Source organism: Trachurus japonicus, chromosome 3, assembly GCF_045865225.1.
Source record: "Trachurus japonicus isolate A0001 chromosome 3, Traja_1.0".
Lineage (NCBI taxonomy): Eukaryota > Metazoa > Chordata > Actinopteri > Carangiformes > Carangidae > Trachurus > Trachurus japonicus.
In genome coordinates, this window is record NC_140909.1 from 19,740,727 (window position 1) to 19,761,953 (window position 21,227).

A 21,227-nucleotide genomic window follows, 5' to 3' on the forward strand; every position below is an offset into this window, starting at 1 on the left:
GATAGCATCACACCTGCTTTGTTCACCGATTGCCCAGCCGTGTTCTCTCTTACTTTTCATGTTAACATCAAAATGCAACAGTAGGAGAGGCTGTCTGAATTTCTTCTGTGTTCATATGAAATTAATCAAATGACATCAAATAATGGCTGAGTAATGAATAAGCAAGTTAACCATGTGTGAATGTAAATATGCTACGTGGCTTGTGTACATAAGCAAAATTCTACAGTTCAACATCTTGGGCCCACCTCCAAAGAAGCGATTCCACTCTGTTGATGATGTCTGCCAGATCAAAGGGCAGCGGCATGCCGGGGTCATCCACACCCCAGAAAGGTCGGTCCACTGGGGCCTCCTCAGGGGGTAATGTCTGGGCCAAACTTGAGTGGCACCTGAGGCGACAGGAGACAGGAAACAAATGCACCCATTAACTCCTCCCTCCCATCAAAACCAACTGGTAGACACTCGTCATCATCAGAACACGTGTCAAATCTCCGCAAACCTTTCTGCTTTTAGTTTTTGAGATGTTGACCCCTCTGACCTTAACAATTACCAAGTCTTCAGAATAATCCCTCTGATGCCCATACACAGTAACTAGGGTTGGCAGGCAAAAGATGAATTGTAGTTACAAATCATTGATGTGTGTGTGTGTGTGTGTGTGTGTGTGTGTGTGTGTGTGTTAACTCATCCCTAAACACACAGTGGGTGTCGTGTGTTTGACCAGGAGGCAGTTGACGTGTGTGTTTCCTCTCCTTTTTATGACCCCTAATAATAGTAGACCTATTAGAACCTGCAGGGTATGAGAGAATAAGTGTGTCTGTGGTTACAAAGGACTTCTTTAAAAAAACAAAACATTTTTTGTCCTGCACATGTAGTTCAAGATACAGTATGTAAATTATTGATATTTTAGCACCTTGTACTTCCTTATTTTGGCAATAATGTTTTGAAACTTTTAAGCCAGTAAAGCTGATTAAGCTGAATGGAGCTGAGATGGCAGATGAGTGATACAAAATGATGTGTCAGGAAAGTGTTTCTAAAGCCATAAATGGCTGCCACAGCACCAAGCTGATGAGAAACCATGATATCATGTATCATGATTAATGCCCCATTCATCTTATGCACATGCACACACACACACACACACACACACACACACACACACACACACACACACACACACACACACACAGCAGGATGTTTTCACGAGAACATCATTCTCTGCAATCATGACAGGGCAGTGAGAAATTCAGCCGTTTCATATCACTGCATGGTTTTATGTGATTAATAATCCGGGGTTAGTTGTAATTTCTACAGTGTTTGGAATCCCCACGGACCTTAGCCACATCTTTTGTCAGACCAGTGTAAATATTTACTGCAGAGGCTCGGTGTTACTCTCTGCTGTCATTGTAAATCTGCCCTCCCTCTGCCTCTTGACAGACGAGAGTGACCCTTGACCTGGAGGTGCAAGAGGGAGAGGTGGAAGACGGTATTTGTATGTCATGTGTGTAGTGTGTGTACTTGTGAGCAGTGGCCCAAGAATTTCCTTCAAGAGCCATGAGGCCAGTTACATTCCCCACTCAGTCATTATGCCAGGGTCTGTCCTGTCATATCTCTTTGGCCCATCCACCAACAAAAAAACCTCAACCCCCCCCCTTACACACACACACGCACGCACACACACACGGTCACCACCATGTGGCCAGCAACTAAAGGAAAGGATGGAGAGGACATAGGGAGCTGTGGAGAAGGATATGGGGGTCGGTTATGGATGAGATGAGGGGATGTTAAAGTTGTCAGGGGACAGACAGGGGCTGCCACAATTTGTGGTTATATATTTTCACCGGAGCCACTTAATGTTCGACTGGCTCTCAGCCTAAGTGCTGCATTTTGGTGCGGTTAGCCCTTTAAAGAGCTGCTGCATTACGGTAGTGAGGACCAGCATTAACATCCACTGTTCCAATATATCTTCTGCGCTCTGGATCAGGGCCTGATAATAGCATCTGTTAACATGCACTAAGTACCATTATGTAGCACATCACTTCATAAATAATACGATTAGGCGACCTTGGGGCTTTGCGACGAGCCGTGTGTTTAAATGTTCTCATCATTTATTTAGGGTGCGAATTAAAGGAAGCACCACTTCAGAGAAGGAGGAGAAGGAGGAGGACCTGGCTCGCATACATATATACAGAGTGTGTGAGAGAGATAGGGAGTGCAAACCGACCCAGACAGCGCACTCTCACACAGTGTGTGGTTCTGCTGACATCAGCTTGAGGTCACCATAGGCCAAGGGAACTAAGGTCTTTGATTTGGTCTGATTAAGTATTCATGCAGGAGGGTTATGAGAGAAAACACTTGCCTCTTTTCTGCTGCCCTGACTCATAATGAAAGGCTACATACTGTAAAAACCTGACCAGCCACCTTCAACACAACTGCTGCATTTATCTGACAAGGGATCCTGGAACATTAGCTTGCAAATAGAAGGCTCCTGGTTTACCAGAGATATAAAAGATATCGAGATTGGAAGACTATCAAAGATAATATAGTGTAGGTAATTCAGCACACACTTTTACACAATCTACTCCTGTTTACAGAGTAACGTCCCTTGACTGCTAAAATGGAACCAAACAAAAAGTCAATATCAAGCGAGGTGCCTTAAGCTCTCCGGGGCTCTTGCTAGAAATTCAGTGTAAGCCACAATGGCGTACAAACAAGGCTCACCAAAAGACTTTCCTATGGCAAAACAGGCCACCTTAAAGTTAAGGTCAAAGACAAAGAGGTGTGTGTGGGAGGCTGAGGAGGGAGAGAATATGTTTGTGAGTCCTGGCTGTTCCAATGGATTAACCCCAGACAGATATGGGCCTAACTATCCCATCTGGCGCTCGGTCAAGAGAGATTGGCAATACAATCACTCATTTCAATTTGCCCTGAAACCTTATAGCCTGGCAGGCCCCCACTCAAATGGTATGCTAATGTGAAAGGTATCTAGGATTCTATCGCCTCTATTCCACAGAGGCCTTTCCCTCCATGCAGCACAGTGCACTTGAACTGCGGCTGGGGTGGGAGCTTCACGGCCCTTGCTGCAATAAGGGCCGAAGCTCCCTTTGCGCTCAAACTAACCACTTTAGCTAAAGTGAGTGTTAATTATGGACAGGCAAAGCAGTCAATAAAAGGTTAATGTAAAAGTCAAAGGATAAATTCCTTTAAGCATTGCATCATTCCACCATCTCCGCGACCAACACACTGCTCGCAGGTCTCCTAATCAATACGTTTTACTGTAATGCGCTCCCCATCGATTTCTTCCCCCCTGCTCCATGGTCCGAGCTCCATCACTTGGTTAAAGAAAGGAGAGGCAGAGGGAGAGGGAGGTAGGAAAGGAGAGAGGGAGAGAAAAACGAGTAAATAAAATGATTAACCTCGGTTTCACTTTGTTGTTTCACTCTTACTCTCTCTCTGAAAGGCTTGTCAGAGGAGTGCCTGATGGTCCAATATCACTGCCATCACCACCATCCCAACCATCACAATCATCAGCATCATCAGCCCACTCAATCTCAGGCTGGTGTGTAATTGTGTAGCAGTACACTCAAGCAGGACCATACATTAAAAGGCCCTCTGCTCTTAACAGGATGGAAATCCGCCTAATAGACAACATCAGTGCTTCCGACTCATGCAATTACACTGATAAATGCACAATTGTGTCAGACCAAGTGAAAAAGAACCCAGAGAACGTAGATAGGAGACAACACTTATTGCATTATTGCTACAGGAGGTCATTTGTAACCACATGGGACTAGTCCATGTGGACAGCTTGACTCAAGACATCATCTTAGGACAAGGGTGGAGTCACACTATGCTGACAGAGGTTTTTGGGATGACTCTATGTGGATTATTTGTTTTATGTGACAGCTATGCACATGACCTTTATGTGTGTCTTTTAAATATTCTGTAGGCTATAAAGGCCACCACAATGCCTTAAATAAATTGTTTGTTTTTTTAAATCAAATACACCCAAGCACAAAATCCATACAGATCTACCATAAACGTTTACCTTGTAAACTGCATTTCAGAGGTTTCTGAGTAATAACACTAATGAGCAACATAATGAAAAAGTCAAAGACAAGCTTTCACCTAATTTCTAATATTTGTGGCTATGACAACCTGGGTGTTTTGGTCTTTGCTATTAAAACAGACAGCAGATTAAACCATTGATAACAGATCTCATTAGAGACAGTTCGTGTTTACAGTAAGAATGTGGTTTGGGAGAATCATCGGCAAAATATGTGCCGTGCCCGACACATTAGCTAAGTTACACCAAAAAAATAAGATGTTGTTAAGGTCCAATGACTCACACCATCAATCAATCATCCGTCTTAATTTCGAGATGTATTATGTGCCTGTGCTGATCAAGGGAAGTAAAAAAAAATACCTTAGATCACCTGCTCGCTCATGCTCTGACTGTGCCTCATTTGACTCTCTAGCAATCCTGTGCAGGTGTGAATTTTTATGGTTTTGGCAGCTGAGTACCTGTTACTCAGAATGCAATCAAACAAGTCATGAAAAAAGTGGCATGTGTCTCATAAATCAGCCTGACCCTGGAGGTAAGACATGCAATCACGTCCCAGGGAGAAGGAAAGAAAGAAAGAAGTATATTATCCATGTACATTCTGTATTTACGCAGTGTTGTGTAAGAAATGAGCGATTGAGCACATCTGTCTTTATATATCATGCAGTTGTATAATAGGTGAGCGAGACAGATAGCATTTATCTACATACTTATCTTGCTAACATGTTGTGCAAGATATTAGTGCTGTCATGCAGAGGGCAGTGTAACAGAGAGATATTCAGAACAAGGCCCAACCTGTGAAGTGTCAAGCCTTTGGATTTCAACCTATACACCGCCCAAGACTCCAGAGGTCCTGTGAACACTCGGGGCTGTCCTTGTTACAGCCTAAGAAACCCCTCAGATCCCCACCCACCATACCCAGCTCCCATTATCCCAATCACTGCCACATTCAGCGATAAATGTAAAGTGGTGCAGAATGTGAGCCAGCCAGCCAGAAAGCGTGGGCAGGGCCGAGAATTAACCGTTTCCTTAGGATCAATCAAATGCTATTGTGTCTGCAGACAGCTGCTGACTGTACACTTTGTGAGTGTGTGAGGTGGGCAATTGTGGAGAAAGAAACAGAGAGAGAATGGAGGGAGGTGGAGGAGGGGGGGGGGGCGTCATCAAATGCATGACATATGTTCCTTTCATTTTGATTCCCTCTAAGGAGCCTGGGCTAATAAAACTAACATCTGATGCACTCTTTTCCCCTTTAATTAATGGTTGTGGAAACCACGCAAAAATGCATTAGCAAAGGGGGGCGGGGGCGAGGTGGGTGCTGCTTGGTGCTTTCAACACTCCCCCACGTGCCACCATGTAGCTGCTCCTTCTGGGAACAATAATTCTGCAAAGGAGCATGGGTACCTTTGGGTGGGGCAGCCCCTTCCTCAGACTCTGTGAGGTCTCCCTTTCGCCAGCTGCAGTCTGGGCTGTTCATTAAACCACATGAAACAAATAAGGCTCTTTATTGGCATCGGTTGGGAATGCAGAACTCTGAGTTCACATCGGGTCCAGAGAGGTAGTTGGTGCCCTGCACCTGAACAGGCCCTGCCTACTTCACACCCTGAGTGCTTGATGTGGCCTGGCCGGCTGCCGCGTCTAGAGCAGGGTGAACCAGTTGTAACAGAAAAACACACACAAAGCTAGGTAGCCTCTAAATAGCCTTCATAATTGGAGGCAGTAAAACACTACTGCAGTCTGGAAGTGCAAAGGAGGCAAGCCCCTGAACTACAGCTACTGCTCTCAAAAACCAGGTGGACGTCCATTAGGTGCTTAACAGCGTAACAAATTACCAAACACCCTGGCCTGCTACTTCTCTTCCTCAGGCTAGGGGATGGAATGTGGCCTAATGTCAACACGGGCACAAAATTTACAAGCAGACAACTACTGTTCAATTGCAATCAAGTTGTAATAAAAAAAAATAAAAAAAAGAGGCAGGAAAAGGACAAACAGATAGGGCCCTCCTGGCCATTTACTCTTCCCACAAGGGGTGTAGAGACAGATCACCCCCTAAGGCTCCGGATCTCTGTGTGTTGGTGTCTGAGGGAGAAAAAGAGTCAGAGAGAGGGAGAGAGTGAGAAGCCACGTGTGTGCAGTTGAGAGAGAAACAGTTTGTGTGTGCATGCTCTAGGCTGATTAGGGATGAATGAGGGTGGCTGAGGCTTTTGGCCTACTAGCCACCTGTGCCAGGCTACAGGCTAGTTCAATAGAATCAGCTGGCTTGAAGGCAAAGTTAATAAAAACAAACAAAAACACAAACGTTTACTCTGGACCATGCCACTAACACCCAAAGGACAACCCTAAGCAGGGATGGATGCCTAGCTCAACACAACAACCCTCTCCATCATCGTCTCAAACGATCCACACGTGGCCGAATACCAGAGTGAGACATTTTGATATATACAGGCAAAACTAATTAGAGTTGGTTCTGAAGAGACACTGAAGTTTTTCCTGATGACGCTGTTTATTTATAAAGCCCAGGAGAGAAAATTGAGCAATAAGAGAACTTGATGGCGAGGGGAAAGAGGTTACGAGGCTGCGAGTGATTGCACTTCTTTACAGCACGCCGTTTGAAGGCTGTAAATCTGCTGTTAGGGAATCAGGAAGAGGGTTACTGTGGCATTGGGAGCACTAACTCTTAGTTTTCCAGGGCAGTGGCACGTCGTCGCTGTGAAAACTTGTTGTTCTGAGAGTGTTCTTGTAAAACGATCATTTTTAACCCCCATTCTTCCCCTCCATCATATACCCCCTCCCTCCTGGCCAAGCGTCATTGCCTTGTGGGCATCATCTGAATGGTGTAATAAAGCTGGTGATGGATGAGGCTTGCTTCGACAGTGATACAGCCAAGCCATTGGACGACACCTGACCCCAGTCACATGATAAGGTCGATCCAACGTGGGCACAATTCCCACCTGTCTTCAGGTGACAATGGCTGGGTCAAGCTGGGCCAGCTAATTATAGCCTATTGTAGCTTCAATTGCCTGGTTACAAGTCACCCTTCTAGCTCCAGGGGACATGGTGTTGGGTTCTGAAGCTTTTGTGTAAAGTTAAACTGTGAGAGAAGCTTTAAACTGTTGCACAACAGGTATTGGGTTTCAGAAACGTGTACATTAAACTGCTTTACACTGACTCCGCTGTTCCCTTCACACAAAGCACAGAAACAAACAAGTAATTCTTCAAAAGAGGGAGACAGCAGCAGTCTGCTTTTCTTTGACTAAATATGAAACTTCAAACTGCATACAAACAGCCACCTCATTGTTGACAGTGCTTGTCACAATGAGATCACATAACAGGCTAAGCAAACTGGTGACACATACCTCCCTGAAGCAGTCATAAATTTTAAACCCCATAAACTGGACTGTTCCAGGCATAGGCTAATATGATCATCAACAAAGAAACATTCCTGTTAAAACAAATACTAAAAAAATAACAGTTGTTCATATTAAGGTATGACTAAGGTGCTTACATCAATAAAAGATTAACATCAATATGTGACTCAAAGAAGAAGAAAAAAAAGAAGAACCCAAGTACATGCTAAACATAAGATGAAAAAGTTCACACGCCTAAAACTGGATCTTAACACCTTCAGACAGGAAATATCAGATCATAAACTCTGACATATAGATTATTATTATTTAATGTTTCTTGTTTTGTCAGTCTCTGAATAGACAATCAAAGGAGTGGCACACTCCAGAGTCCACACAACAGGAGAGACAACTATTATTCATTCTGTTTAGATTAGTTGTACTTTCCCAGATATATTCTTTTTTTCAGTAAAGAAAATATGGCAAAATTAAAAGTCTCTTATTCAATAATGTGAATCTAAGCATTTGTGATCCAGCATATGAGCATGCGTGCATTCAAGTTTCACATGTGTACTCTGTGTGTCCATGCCAGAGGAGCGCTTTCCGCCAGGTGTTTGAACTTCTGCATCACCTGGTGCTCCTGCTGCGTGAACACGAGTTTTGTTTCACCCTATTAAGTAAATAGTGTAATTAAAGGGCCTCGCCATTTAAAGTGCTGTGAACAGCCAGCAATTTGTTTGGAAGAACAGCCAGGCAAGGCCCTGAGGCGCTTTACTGAACAGGATGGAAAGAGTCCGCATGGTAAGCCAGGGAACACAATATAATGGTGCGTGTTTGTATAGGAGTACATACGGGAAGGATCTACCTGTGTAAAGCTGGTGTGTGTTTGTATAGGTGTGCGTGTGTAAGTCATTAATTAAAAGTTGTTCCGGATGTTTTGACAAAAAAATACTTGTGGTCTAACAGGTACTTCATGATGTTCAGTTGACAACATCGGACTTGATGTAATAACTGTAATACCAGCATCACTAAGGACCAACCCTTTGTCTATAGTGCCACCGGCATTGTTCATACGAGTACTGATGTCAATAAAGTACAGGGTGGTGTTCATTATTTAGTTAAGTAAAATAAAGTAAAAGGTGACGCAGACTTAGCTTGTTTGCCACATGGGCAATAAAAGCCACACGCACAACTCACTACAATAAAAAACTAAGGGATTACAGTTGAAATGGTAGCAGAGATCATCCCTCTGCATTAGCTCCCCCTCTTAATGATTTCTCAACTCCACAAACATCCCCTCTCTGCACCACCTATTCCAGCGAGGTTGCCTCGTACTAAATTCTCTGCCGTTTTTGCTGATCCAGGGTCAGCTGTGGGGAGTAAGAGAGGGATAACCTCTTTCTGAGCCCCAAGAACCCCAGATGGCTGTGTGGAAGCTCTGATCCAAAAACTAGCTTACAACTCAATCACTTTGGCCACATCTCCAAGTCCACAGTTTAACCCCCTCCGATGTCAGCCAAGGTCACAGATGCACACTTGAGAGGCAAAAAGAGCCAGGAGTGAAGTGCTGCCAGAGTTGAGGGAATTAGATCCGGGCTGAGTGGCCCTCATCTGGCTAAGCCTGGTAAGTAGCAAGACTAACAGGCTGAGGCACGGTGGTTTGGATTCATAGACACACTTACACACACACACATCCATGCTTGTAAGCTTGCACGCAACTGTACACACACAAGTATAGAAGTAAACAGGCACTTATATAGTCACACACATATACACACATACACACTCACGGAAGGACTCCGAGGGCTACAGATGGTGTGCCCTGGGCCTGGTGACTGGGGCTCTGAATGAGCTAGTTTTAGATCCAGTGTGGAGGCTGCCACGATGCACAGGGCTCAGGGGTTGAGGCGGAAGACAAAGAACAGCGGAAGAAGCACATGAGGGAAAGAGAGGAGCAGACGGGGTCTAACTCCTTTCCCCCGAATGGGGGCTCCAAATATTTTTTGTACAACATCAACATGTCACTGTCCATTTGTCCCCTTGCCCCATTGCCCATGTCCTACCCCCGTGTCTCCGCCTACCAGTACAAGTGCACACACTCAACAAATACACAGACACTAACATACAAATACACACTATGGGAGCCAGTGGCCACTTCAGCCATAATTCTGCCTGACTTCCGCTGTCTGACTGGCAGGAGACAGGGAGGGTGAGGACAACAAGCTGTGAATACGGGAAGAGACAGAAAATCATTGAGAACCTTGCCTTTATGAATCTTTGATGAGAGAGAGTGGGGGTTGATGGGGGCTTTGCCTCTGGTTAAATCAGAGCATAGCGTGTATAGTGTGTGTATGAGTGCCAACAGAGGTTGAGATAAACAGGGCCTGGACCAGTCCCAGACAACTGCAAACCCTGCAGTCGGGAACATTTGTCCCTGCAATTAGTCCCTGTCTTTCTTGTTCATGTTGCAGGTAAATGTATTGGTAGCTAGAGAAACAGCTGCAGCTATGGGTGCATAGGAGACAGAGATTTGAGTTGTGTGCCAGTACAGTAGAAGGCATCGTTTGAACTTAATCATAATGCTGGCAACAACTGATTTACCACACAATCAATCAATCAGTTTCTGTACAGGCAGTTGACATCATAAAATTAACACTTCATGCGTCACGAAAGGCCACATGCCAGGTCAGGTGGCATGAGGCTGGGTGACACAAAAGGATTATACCAGTGGTTCCCAAACTCTTTTGGCTTGGCTTTTGACATCACAAGTTTCTGGCAACCCCGCAGTCACGTGATCACGGCCATCAATCAAGATGCACCAGCTCAGATATTTTTATATGCTGCATTTTATTTGAACTCGATTTATATTCAGGAAATGAAAATAATACAATTGTTTAAGATTGTGTGTGGTGTTTTTAATCATCATTTTAAAAAGAATAATAATTAATTATTAGTTAAAAAAAATATTTTTATCAGTAATCAGTAATCAATTACTAGACATTTCAGGCGACCCCATTTGAATTCCAGGCGACCCCACGTGGGGTCCCGACCCCAAGGTTGAAAAACACTGGGTTATACATTGCCTGTCCAAAAATAAGTCACCACTTGGATTTAACTAAGCTAATAGGTAAGAGTCTCCAATTGCATAATTACTGCATTGATGGTTATGTTTCAGCTGGCAGCAACTTGTTTCATTCAGTTTGTCTGTGTCATTTTGTTTTGTTATCAATTAGTACCACAATTATTGGTTCACATCAATTAGTGAACCACTGACATGTTAAAAATATTAACAACATTCAACCTCCACGGCTGACATTAGAAGTTGTGCTTGTATCTATGAACCTACTTCAGAGTCTCTATGAAATGTTTGAATTATGTGGTCTAGCTGTGCTGCATTATCCTACACCGTTTTTTTTTGTTTTTGTTTTTTTTTCTTTTTAGAAAATATCAAATACCCCTTTTCTATGAAAAGGTAGCAATTTAGCCAGGTTCAATAAAGGGTGCAAATTGCAATCTATTCTCAGTGGTGTTCTGACCTTTGAACTGTTTTGAGGTGTGCTTGGTTTTGGAAGAAGAGTCAGAGGTTTGGTGACACCAATTGATATTTATGTTTACAGTTTTTTTTTAGCAACTTTGACAACCTTCAAATCTTTCAAACTTTTCTAAACAGTGCATTGCAATCAGAAAGTTTAAAATACTACCTCTTGTCAAAGCAACAAAACAAAACTTGGAACCTGACCATTCAGACCTTTTGATATCTTTGAAGGTGCCTGTTTCATTCAAACTTTGCAGGCAGCTCTCAGCATTGGAAGCAATTTGAAAGCATTCGTTATGGCTTACATAACTGGTAATGGCATCCATTTCTCATCTGAGGAAGGACCAGTTTAACATATACTAACAAGTCTGGCTCTCTGCCATGATAAATGACATGCAACTAAGTGCAAGAAGGAAAACAAACAATATGATGAGCTGGTGCTATGTCATCCAACACTGCAGTTTTCTAATTAACAATGATCAAGTATGTTGCAATGTCTTGTAAAGACGTACAGGCTTGCAATTAAAGCGTGAGAAGTTGAATTACATACACGCCCTTGTGGTGTACCGTCTTTCACTGTTCATTGTTTTACCTGCACACCTGTTCTGATTTCGGACACATGAAAAGCAGATGATGACTCAGAGGAGCTTGTTTTAATTAAAAATACAAGACATGTTACAACAACCCTCCCTCACATCTAAGAAACTGCTTTTTAATAGGTGTCATGCAGGTGCCAATTTTTTTCTCAACATAGGTTGGGTTATGTTACGAAACAAGCAAAGCTGCATAGTAGCTTTATCTCATCTGCCACCTGTGACAGCTAAGAATTCATGGTCCTCCAGGAAGCTTGGCTCATGTTAATGTGTCACCGATGAGGCCTTTTGAAGACACGATTCATCCGTCTGTCAACGAGCACAGAGGTACTGCTGACTTCCGATCACATAAGAGCTTGGCAATGAGATGAACTGCCTGTCTTAAGCTGATCAAGAGTTGCCTTGGCTTCCATCTACATCTGTCAGGTTCAAACTTTACACTTCACTACACATGTTGATCACATATAGCAAAGTATAGCTGCCGCTTGGACTAATCCACTTTAGGGTTGAATTAACACAGGATTTCCACTTTTTGGGATCCTGAGATGAAAGTGGAGGATTGATTGACACCTAAAGTGCCTTTTCTCACAGCTTGTAGACCTGCCACAGCTGTGAACTCCTGGCCTACTGCAGCCTCAGGAGAAGACGATAAAGAACTAGGCTAGGTTCAGGTTGGGTGATTCATAAGGTGTAAGAGTGAGTCTAACAGTGCCCCCTGATGGTTCATACATGCTTTGTGCCAGGGAGGGAAGGCATCAGTGGGGCCAGTGGTGTGGCTGGAATAAGTAATGCCAAGGAAACAACGTCACCTGACATCAAATGAAGCCTGTGTCCTGCCTTTGTTTGCAGGCAAAGGGAGGTGAAAAGAGCAGGACTTAGCAGAGTACCTAACCTGTGGTGTTATCTGCTGGACAAATCAATAGCAGTGTCTGAGAGCAGAACAGAATGTGCTGGGGGGGGAGCTGGAGGGGCTACCCCTGGCCTACTGCCCCCCGGGCCCCTCCTGGGTGGTACCTGCCTGTCTCTTCGCCCTCCATCTCTTCTGCATCAGTGCTCCCATCCTGCAACTACTTGCTCACACACACACACACACACACACACACACGGGGGCATGCTGTAACATCTTGTAGCACCATCTTTTCTATGAAGTGCAACAAGGGATCCATAATGTCTTAAATCTTACAGGGCAGGTGCAGACTTGTGAAAGGTATATAAAAGCATATACATGCAACTCAAACATGTGCATTCACACACACACACACACACACACACACACACACACACACACACACACACACACACACACACACACACACACACACACACGGTGAGATACATATTGATACAAGTGCACACACTTTTTGTCCCCTGACACCCAATAGTACATGGACCACAGTATGGACAAGGTACAAATGGCTTCCCATTGTTGTGGTCTTTCACAAAGGAGGGCAGAGGAGGCCATACCTAATGCACAACAGAAAACCTGCCCCCACCTGACCCAAAAGCCCTGGAGAAAAGTGTGGCCCTGAGCAACATAAAAAGTAGTACTCTTCCAAACTGCAGGAATCCACTTCTCTAAAAAGCAGAGACCCTTCCCATCAGCACTTCTTCACTTGCTGCTGCCTTCTTACTTTCAACCACAGTTAACATCACAGAACAAGAAGTGGAGGAATGGGAGGAGGCGAAACACAAGCCTGCTGCACAATGCACTTGTCTGGCAGCTGCTTGCTCTGACATTTGAGGCCATGGGGACCTTGTTGAAAGAGCAGATGCTCACTGATGTACAGGCACAGGAACATGGCAACTACACAAGTGGCTGAAGCAGAAAAAAAATCTGCACAAACATATGACAGAAAAGAACAAGGGGAAAAAGGCGAAGATGACAGGCTCATGCAGAGATGCGTTTGAGTGTAGAAACAAATACCACAAAGACAAATACACAGCAGAGTGGACATGGCACACTGACATACACGGAGAGGGAGGAAGGCACCAATGCAAACCAAATAAAATGGTCTAATCAGAGGTATCTTAATGAAAATAACAGATACATGATTGCAGATTAACAAGCAAGAGAAAGGTACATGGAAACTACATTTACATTTGTGATGTACACACTCACACACACACACACACACACACACACACACACACATACACATGGACTCAATGAAACTCACCTCCATACAAGAGTTACACATAAGACTCTCGTGTTATAAAAAGACACAAGTAATACAAAAGATACAGAGCAGAAGAAACAGATTCCCAATGGATAGGAACAGTACAAGGTGCCCCAGCCTCCACACGCATTAAATATATAAACACATAAATCAACCTATATGCAACTTACTGCACCTTGTAAACACTACCGTGGGATACCTTGTTAATATGCCCACGACCTATTTCAGCTTGCTTCCCCTTGAGTGACAATATGTTCCTGAAACTGGCAACAATTACTGATGAGAATTAACAGGAAAAGAACAGAATTCAGTTGGAGCTGGAAGAAGGCCAAGAAAAGATGAGTGAAGTGGGAGATGGAGAAAAAATAAAGACGAAGCAAATGAGGAGTGATGGAAAGATGAGATGGGAGGGCAGCAGATGGAAACAAAAGAGAGAAACAGAAGACACAGAATGCAAAGTGAGAGAGGTACAGAGCAGGCAGCATCGTGGAGGATCTCCGGCAGAGCGAAATTAGTTTCCGCAGAGGACTGCAGGCAACGTTATGGAAATGGGTGGCTGGCAGCCTCTTTGGCTGACTGTAAACAGGATCTTGGTAAGGCATATAGCCTCTGGTGAAGCCTATGGAGCCTGGCATCATCGCAGTGCAGTGTCGAGCTGCAATACTCCCACGGTCCCTCCTTCTATCTGTCTGGTTCCTTTGCTCCAACCTGCCCAAACTCCACTCGTGAGTAATTTATGAAGCGGGTGGGGGTGGTTGCGGAAGCGGTACGCGCACATCCTGACACCAAATACATGACATGTTCCATGTGTCTTCCCACGAAACTACAAAGAGGCCTTTTGTCTCTACAAAGAAGAAGAAACATTAAAAAGTAGTTGAGGCGTTCAGGATGCTTGCACGTTGTGAACTACTGGGAACCAGGTAGTTAATGGAAACCATGGCTAAGCAGCTTTCTGTGCTAAGGGTTAGTGTAAACCCTAATTAATCTGTTCATTCAAGGAATATGACATGATCTGGCAGCATTGTCTCCTGATTATGCCAGAGCACAGATGTGATACAGTGCCAAGTGACTAGAAGAAAAAAAGGCCAAAAGCCAAGCCGGCATTAAGGGACCCTGACCATAGGAGCACAATCAGTGCACTCGGAGAAAGATAATACAGGACCACATCTCTGCAAATTACTTAATTAGGTCAAACAGGATAACCTACTATTCCACAATACAGATGTTCCCACCAAAATTCCACTATCATGCCAGTACATGTAAATCTAGTCCTTAGTAAAATTCCAATGTCACATATTGTTCGTGTGTGTGTGTCATGCCTATGTGCCAGTGTGGCCACTAGTCTACCTCTTCACAGTATCTGGTACGGGGCTCTCACTTTCCTCTTCATAACAGTTGTAGCAAGCACAATTAAGACTGCATTATCTTTGCCATGCTGCAAAACAAAGTGCAGTGGTGTAATGCAAGGTCTTAAACAAAAGTAAACAACTTCATCTTGTGTCTGAAATATGTGTCACTGCAACAGTGCAAAGCTGCCCATCGACACAGCCGTGTCGGGTTGAAGGAACGTCTCCTAATTAATGAGAGAGAGAGAGACTGAGGGAGAGAGTCAAAGAAAGAGAAACTCTCTCTTCCACAGTTCTCCTTCAAACAAACACTACCTATGGGACCCCATTGTTTGGACTGAGGCATCATGGGTAGCCTTATTTACAGATTTTAATTGCTCTGGTGATCTGTGGGTAAAACACCCTGTCGTAATCACCCCACAATAGAATTGTTACTCTTTCTGACAATTGTAATAAAATGCTCTACAGCGTCCGGGGGAAAACGAAGAGGAGGGGAAACAGAGAAGGGCAGAGGAAGAGAGACACAGATGGTAGACGATGTACAGAAAAGAAAGCAGGAAAAATAGAGAAAAATAAATAAGGAAAAAATATTTTGGATGCAAATTTTCTCTGAGAGAGGAACTAATCCGAGCGGGCGGGAAGCAGGGATGAGGATGGGACTGTTGTCCAAGGAAATGATTGCTCTCCCACCTCAAAGTGACAACCATGAGAAGCTCACCATTCCTGGACCTCCAAAGCGTAACCGCAAAGGAGACATACGCCGCAACCATCACAGAACACACACACACACCTACACACAGGCAGATTGGGAATGTGGAGGTAGGTCACCTACAGGAAGAGATTAGTGTCACCAGCCAGAGGTATGAACATGGGACTGTCAACTGCAGCTGTCCCTAATCTGGAAGGAGCTGGCACAACTAGCTCTCATGTACTTTCACACTGCTCTCAGAGAGGTGGTAAAACGTAGTTTATGCTGGAGTTAAGACCAAAGGATTCCCATTATTAGAAATGAAATAGGGAACAGGGAACAAGGATAATTGCTTAATTTTAAAAAGACAACCATTTACGTTCAATGAGTCACCGGTGAAATTAAGCACCTGTAATGTAATATATTGTAATGTAATGCAATTGAATATAATACAAAAAATTTTGTATTTTATAGCTTGTGTGTTCATTCATGGCAAGAGCTGTGATGATAGTGTTACAGTGTATGAGGGTGAGGAATATATTGTCAGCTTCATTTACATATTCAGTTCTTCCTCATTTAGAATAAAAATATTCAGTGACAAATTGTCAATCTGACCGTGGTCCCTACACATAGAAATATTAAATTGAGTCGTCATTATTTGCAGGACAGATGAATATTTCACACCGATGTGCATCAGTTTGTGCAGCAGTGAAAACATACCAACAGCCCACTGAGGTTCCTTTATACTGAGACAAAGAGCAGCGACCCCTCTCCTCTGTGAAAAACCTTGTTTTACTTAAGTGTGTCAAACTTTATCCCATTATTATGCCTGCTGATAAAGGTAATACAAACACCCTGCGCATCAAAGGTCCATGAAAAATTAAACAGCCAATCAGCTGGCAATTATTCTCTTTAATCTCCTGGAGGCAGCCAATGGGGATATGCCTCCGGTGATGGTGGCCTGGAAGGGATTCTTGCCTTCAGTTCTGCACATTCCACAAACCAAACACTTACTTTGCATTATGCTCAGCTCAGGCTAAAATAAAGTAGAGCCAAACTTTCTGAAGTGTTTCACTTCTTCGTATTTGTGGAAAGACACTGTCTTGAGTATTGATATATTTAAAGCCAGGTAAGTCAGTTGGTCTTTGTCTCTCCTAGACTATGGATTGTGTAAAGACATTTGAACTGGACATGAAGACACCTTGTTCACATTCCAAAGGAGTTGATCAATGGCTCATTTAAAGCAGCAGGATATGGTGCCAAGGTATTTAGAGGAGGTTATGCTTATTGCATTACCATCAGAGATTAAGACTGTTCAATGTACACCGTAGATCTCAAGTTGTCAGGGTTCACTGTTAAAATGTATTACATAGCACTGAATGCTTTGTTATTGATTACGACAGCTAAGCATCCGCAAAAAATGTTACAGCTGCAACATAAAAGCATGGAGATGGCAATGGTAACAGCCAATTAGAGGGTCATATGTGCTGCATTTACAAAACTAAATGCAGCTACAGTATCTGTGAGTCACCTGCTCCATGATATGATAAGAAACACAAAACACTGTGTGCAAAATAACATAAAAAAGGTAATGATCCACATTGGAGGTTTTCTGGCCCGTCTTACTTTGTCTAGCATCACTTTGGCCCACCAGTTTGATTCCTGTCACTCCTGTCCACACTACCCTCACAAACACCAACTCACTCCCTGCTCCAATCGATGGGCGTGTGGAGCCACTCAATGCCAATGATTCTCCCCTGATCTTAATTAGAGAAACACATCAGATACAAATGACATCTCAAATCAATCGACAAGTACAGGGTGAGGCGACTGGGGCCGCATACTGAGACATGTTTCAGTCTCTTTTTCCAAGACATGAATTAGAAAAACATCTAAATCCTACATTGAAAATATGAACTAAACAGCTTTTAAGGCTTCATTCAAAACGCCGGAAGACCCATGCCAAGTCTCTCTCTGGATTTCAAATTAGTCAGAAACGTGCACAACAGAGTTCCTAAATGTGCTACTGAAATATAGATGTAGAGAGATTATACAGTCCCACTCTGACTTTGCCACCCTATGTTTTTTCTACTTTACTCTTCATCCATCTTCCCTACTCTCTGATGGTGGATGGATGGTGGCGTGAACGCAGAAACAGGCTGACTGGCTATTTAAACGCATGGCCGAGTGTATAACTAGCAACATCAGTGAACGCCTAAAGAAGCACACAGACACACACAAGACACACCTGTGTGCCAATGCTAGCACACGTGTACATTTTATTGGCGCGTATGAGCATGAGCATGTATGTTCACACAGTGATATGTTGCAAAGGTACACACATACACACACACTTACACACATACCGCTAAGGAAGTCAATAGTGCTGATTTTCCTTGTCAGCTCCTCGGCAGGCACTGGTTTAAAGAGACATCAATCTGTGATGTCAGCACTTACCTAATGAACCCTCTCAGATCGATGGAAGCACTGGTCCGCTACACAGCCTGCCTTTGCTGCTTTTATGTCTCAGACTCTTTTGGGATCCATGCTGGGCCAGGCCACAATGTGACCAGGTGCGTGTGTTCATGTGTGCATGCAGCTGTACAGACCTTGGAAAAAAGGCTGCTGATGTGCCCATATATTCTGTGTATCTTTGCATTTACAAAAGAAAATGTGTCAATTCTGAACTCTGTCAAAGGCTTGTACAGTATGAGAATTTGCACGGCTATGGAGGCCTTTGTAACATTTCACAGTTATTTGTTTGCATCTCAGGCATATTACTTTCTATATGTGCATATGTGCGTGTGTTCTTTCTATAAGTGAAGAGCTCTTTTTAAGTTTTACTATTGCTCACATAGCCAACATGAACATTGGCATCTGTTTTCTTAGAGTCAAACGGAAACATTGCAAGCTCAGCATCAAACCTCATTCTTTTACTGTACTTGCCCAGAGCTGTCCCCTTCGTGTAAAGGCACTATCTATTTCTACTTGCATGCTAACCAACTAGCCCCCTATGCCCCTGCTGCCCTAAAGAAGTGGCATTGTTAAAAGACAATATCCTCATACTATGAATGCAATGATGGCTGAAGCTCTTAGGAAGACTGTTAAGTAATCAGAACAATAGTACAATAGCCCCTTCAAGAGTGTGTATGTAGGAACTATGAAGGCCTAAATGTCGTAAGTAAGCAATCTCTATATATCTTGATGTATACACATGTGCCAGACACAGCCTGGCTATCTCTGTACCTGTAAACCTTTCCTGTCCCTTCGCACGAGTTGATGTTCTGACTGGCAATGAGAATGGCTATGGAGGTGGCAGCAGCGTGATATGCTGTACAATTTGATTAGTTCCATTTCCTTTGATCACCCTCTCCCTGTCCCATCTTGCATGTGACACTTCAAATGCAGGAGCCTTCCTGTGCCACTTAATTGACCAGAATAAACATATTATATTGTGATAAGTGTCGCGATTGTAACAAATTGTACGCCGTGACTGACACAAATCATGGCATTAGCCTTGCCTCTCTTATCAGCGGCCTCCTCGTGCCTTTTCAATAAACAATCTAGTAGACCGAAAGAGAAAATCAGAGCAAGGGAGCAAGAGGGAAAGGGGAGAGGGAGGGATTGATGGTGGGTGAGGCGAATGGGAGCTCTGCGGCCGTGATCTAACGTTTACCCACTTAACCATTCAAAAAGTCATCTTCTTCCATCAGCGCCTCACTCTGCGCTGCATGAGAAACATTATCTTTCCACAGGAGCTATCATTCACAGATGGCTTCCCCGTTCTCAGCAACCTGCCACCATGCATTTCCAACACTGGGTATTGTGAAACTGTGTGTGTTTTCCAGTGTGTATGTGTGTTGTCAAGGGCAGGTGAATGGTGTAGGAAGTTCAGGGAACAAAGAGAAGAAAGGTTAGGAAACAAGAGGAAGGGGATGTGTGTGTGTATGGATTTGTTTTCATATTTACGCGTGTAGCTACGAGGTGTAGAGGTTTGAAGGAGGAGAGCGAAGGGTTGAGGAGAACTGCTAGAGGCATGGTGGAGGAGTGGGGGGGGGGGGGCTGACGTGTTAATCAGTGAATCAGCGTCCATCCACTAATGTCTGCCAGTGTAAATAAGGCCCTCATCTCCTGCCGTCACATACGCTGGCTTTCCAGCCCATTAGGCCCGAGCTGGCTGGCTGAGGCGGCCCACCACTCGCTGGAGACTCATTTACGTGTCTATAGGCATCTGTGACTGGTGATAGGGAGCCCACGTGAAATTAATGGGACTATGGGTGCTGCCAGCCAGCCAGCTCTCCTGCGCCCACGCACACACACACACACACACACACACACACATTTTTTACACACACCAATCACCAGCATATACGCTTGAATGCATGAGCTTGCACACCTACATGTGCATGCACACACACACAAACAGAGGCGCACACACACACACACACATGCAGTGGTTTTCATGCATGCTGGGTAAACTAACCTTTGCAGTAAAGATTTAGCAGCTTTATTAGTTTAGGAAATGGCTGTAATTAAGGATAATTCATAATGGCTGCTTCTTCCCTCTCTGCGGTATTAAAAGGGGGCCGGCCTAATTTACCATGCTTGCGTTTGTGCACTAAGGCAGTAAAATGGGTGGGGTGGGGGAGATACATAGGCACTGAGAGTGTGAGGGAGGCCTCTGCAAGGCTCAGATATACTGTATGGTCAACAGGCCAGCTGAGGGTTATTGCCTAATGGTCTTTTCACATCCTTAATAAAAGTCAACATTTTACACAGCAACATTTTATTGGCGTGGCAGTTTCCAAAACTCCCTTCATTCATATAAATATAAAATAACAAATGCAGGGCAAGACATGACCGCATCTGCATCTCGATCTACCACACCTTTCACAGTGACAGTGACAGTTTATGGACTTTACCACATGAAAAAAACATGAGAATCAGCTCAACTGATATTTTTCAATCAACAACAGCAGCAGAGGACAGATCTTTTGTTCTCACAGATGTTATAACGCTTTAGCTTGTTTCTAAATCAAAGCTAAACAGGGCACTCTAATCCAAAACAATGGGACAGTAATGTCTCGGTGCCAGGTGGCCTTTTCTCCTCCCCCACTGGAGGTGAGGCACGAAACCAGAGGATAGGATCAATAAGTCCACAGATGCTGCTGGCTCCTCTCATTCATTAGGACTGATAAATAATAGACAGGCATCAAGCTCCTCAAGATTCTTGTCCTCTCTGAATGTGCACACATACAGAGGCCCACATTAAACCAAACATACTGTAGAGAGAACTCCAGCAGGAATATGAGACCAGTTTAATCTCTATTAGTCGAGGACAACTGCTATTGTGAATTAGCACAAGCAAAATGTTGGAGTATTATGCATGCCCACATGTCCCATGAAAAACACATTAGACTGCCTGATCTCAAAATAAGGGAAACACAATGTCTGATCACTGAAACAAAAAACAACAATTGGGCCATT

General features: G+C 43.9%; 1 protein-coding gene across 3 annotated transcripts in view; it reads right to left on the reverse strand.

Annotated features, from left to right (window-relative positions):
- The window catches only part of fto (FTO alpha-ketoglutarate dependent dioxygenase), a 114,346-nt gene that overhangs the window by 1,761 nt on the left and 91,358 nt on the right, over positions 1 to 21,227 (reverse strand). For all 3 annotated transcript variants that reach the window (XR_015034633.1, XR_015034632.1, XM_085765696.1), the window contains exon 9: positions 246 to 386. Coding sequence is in view for 1 of the 3 variants with exons in the window: in XM_085765696.1 (XP_085621822.1) it covers positions 246 to 386 (141 nt within the window). In the remaining 2 variants the exon portion in view is untranslated. The remainder of the gene's footprint in view (positions 1 to 245; positions 387 to 21,227) is intronic.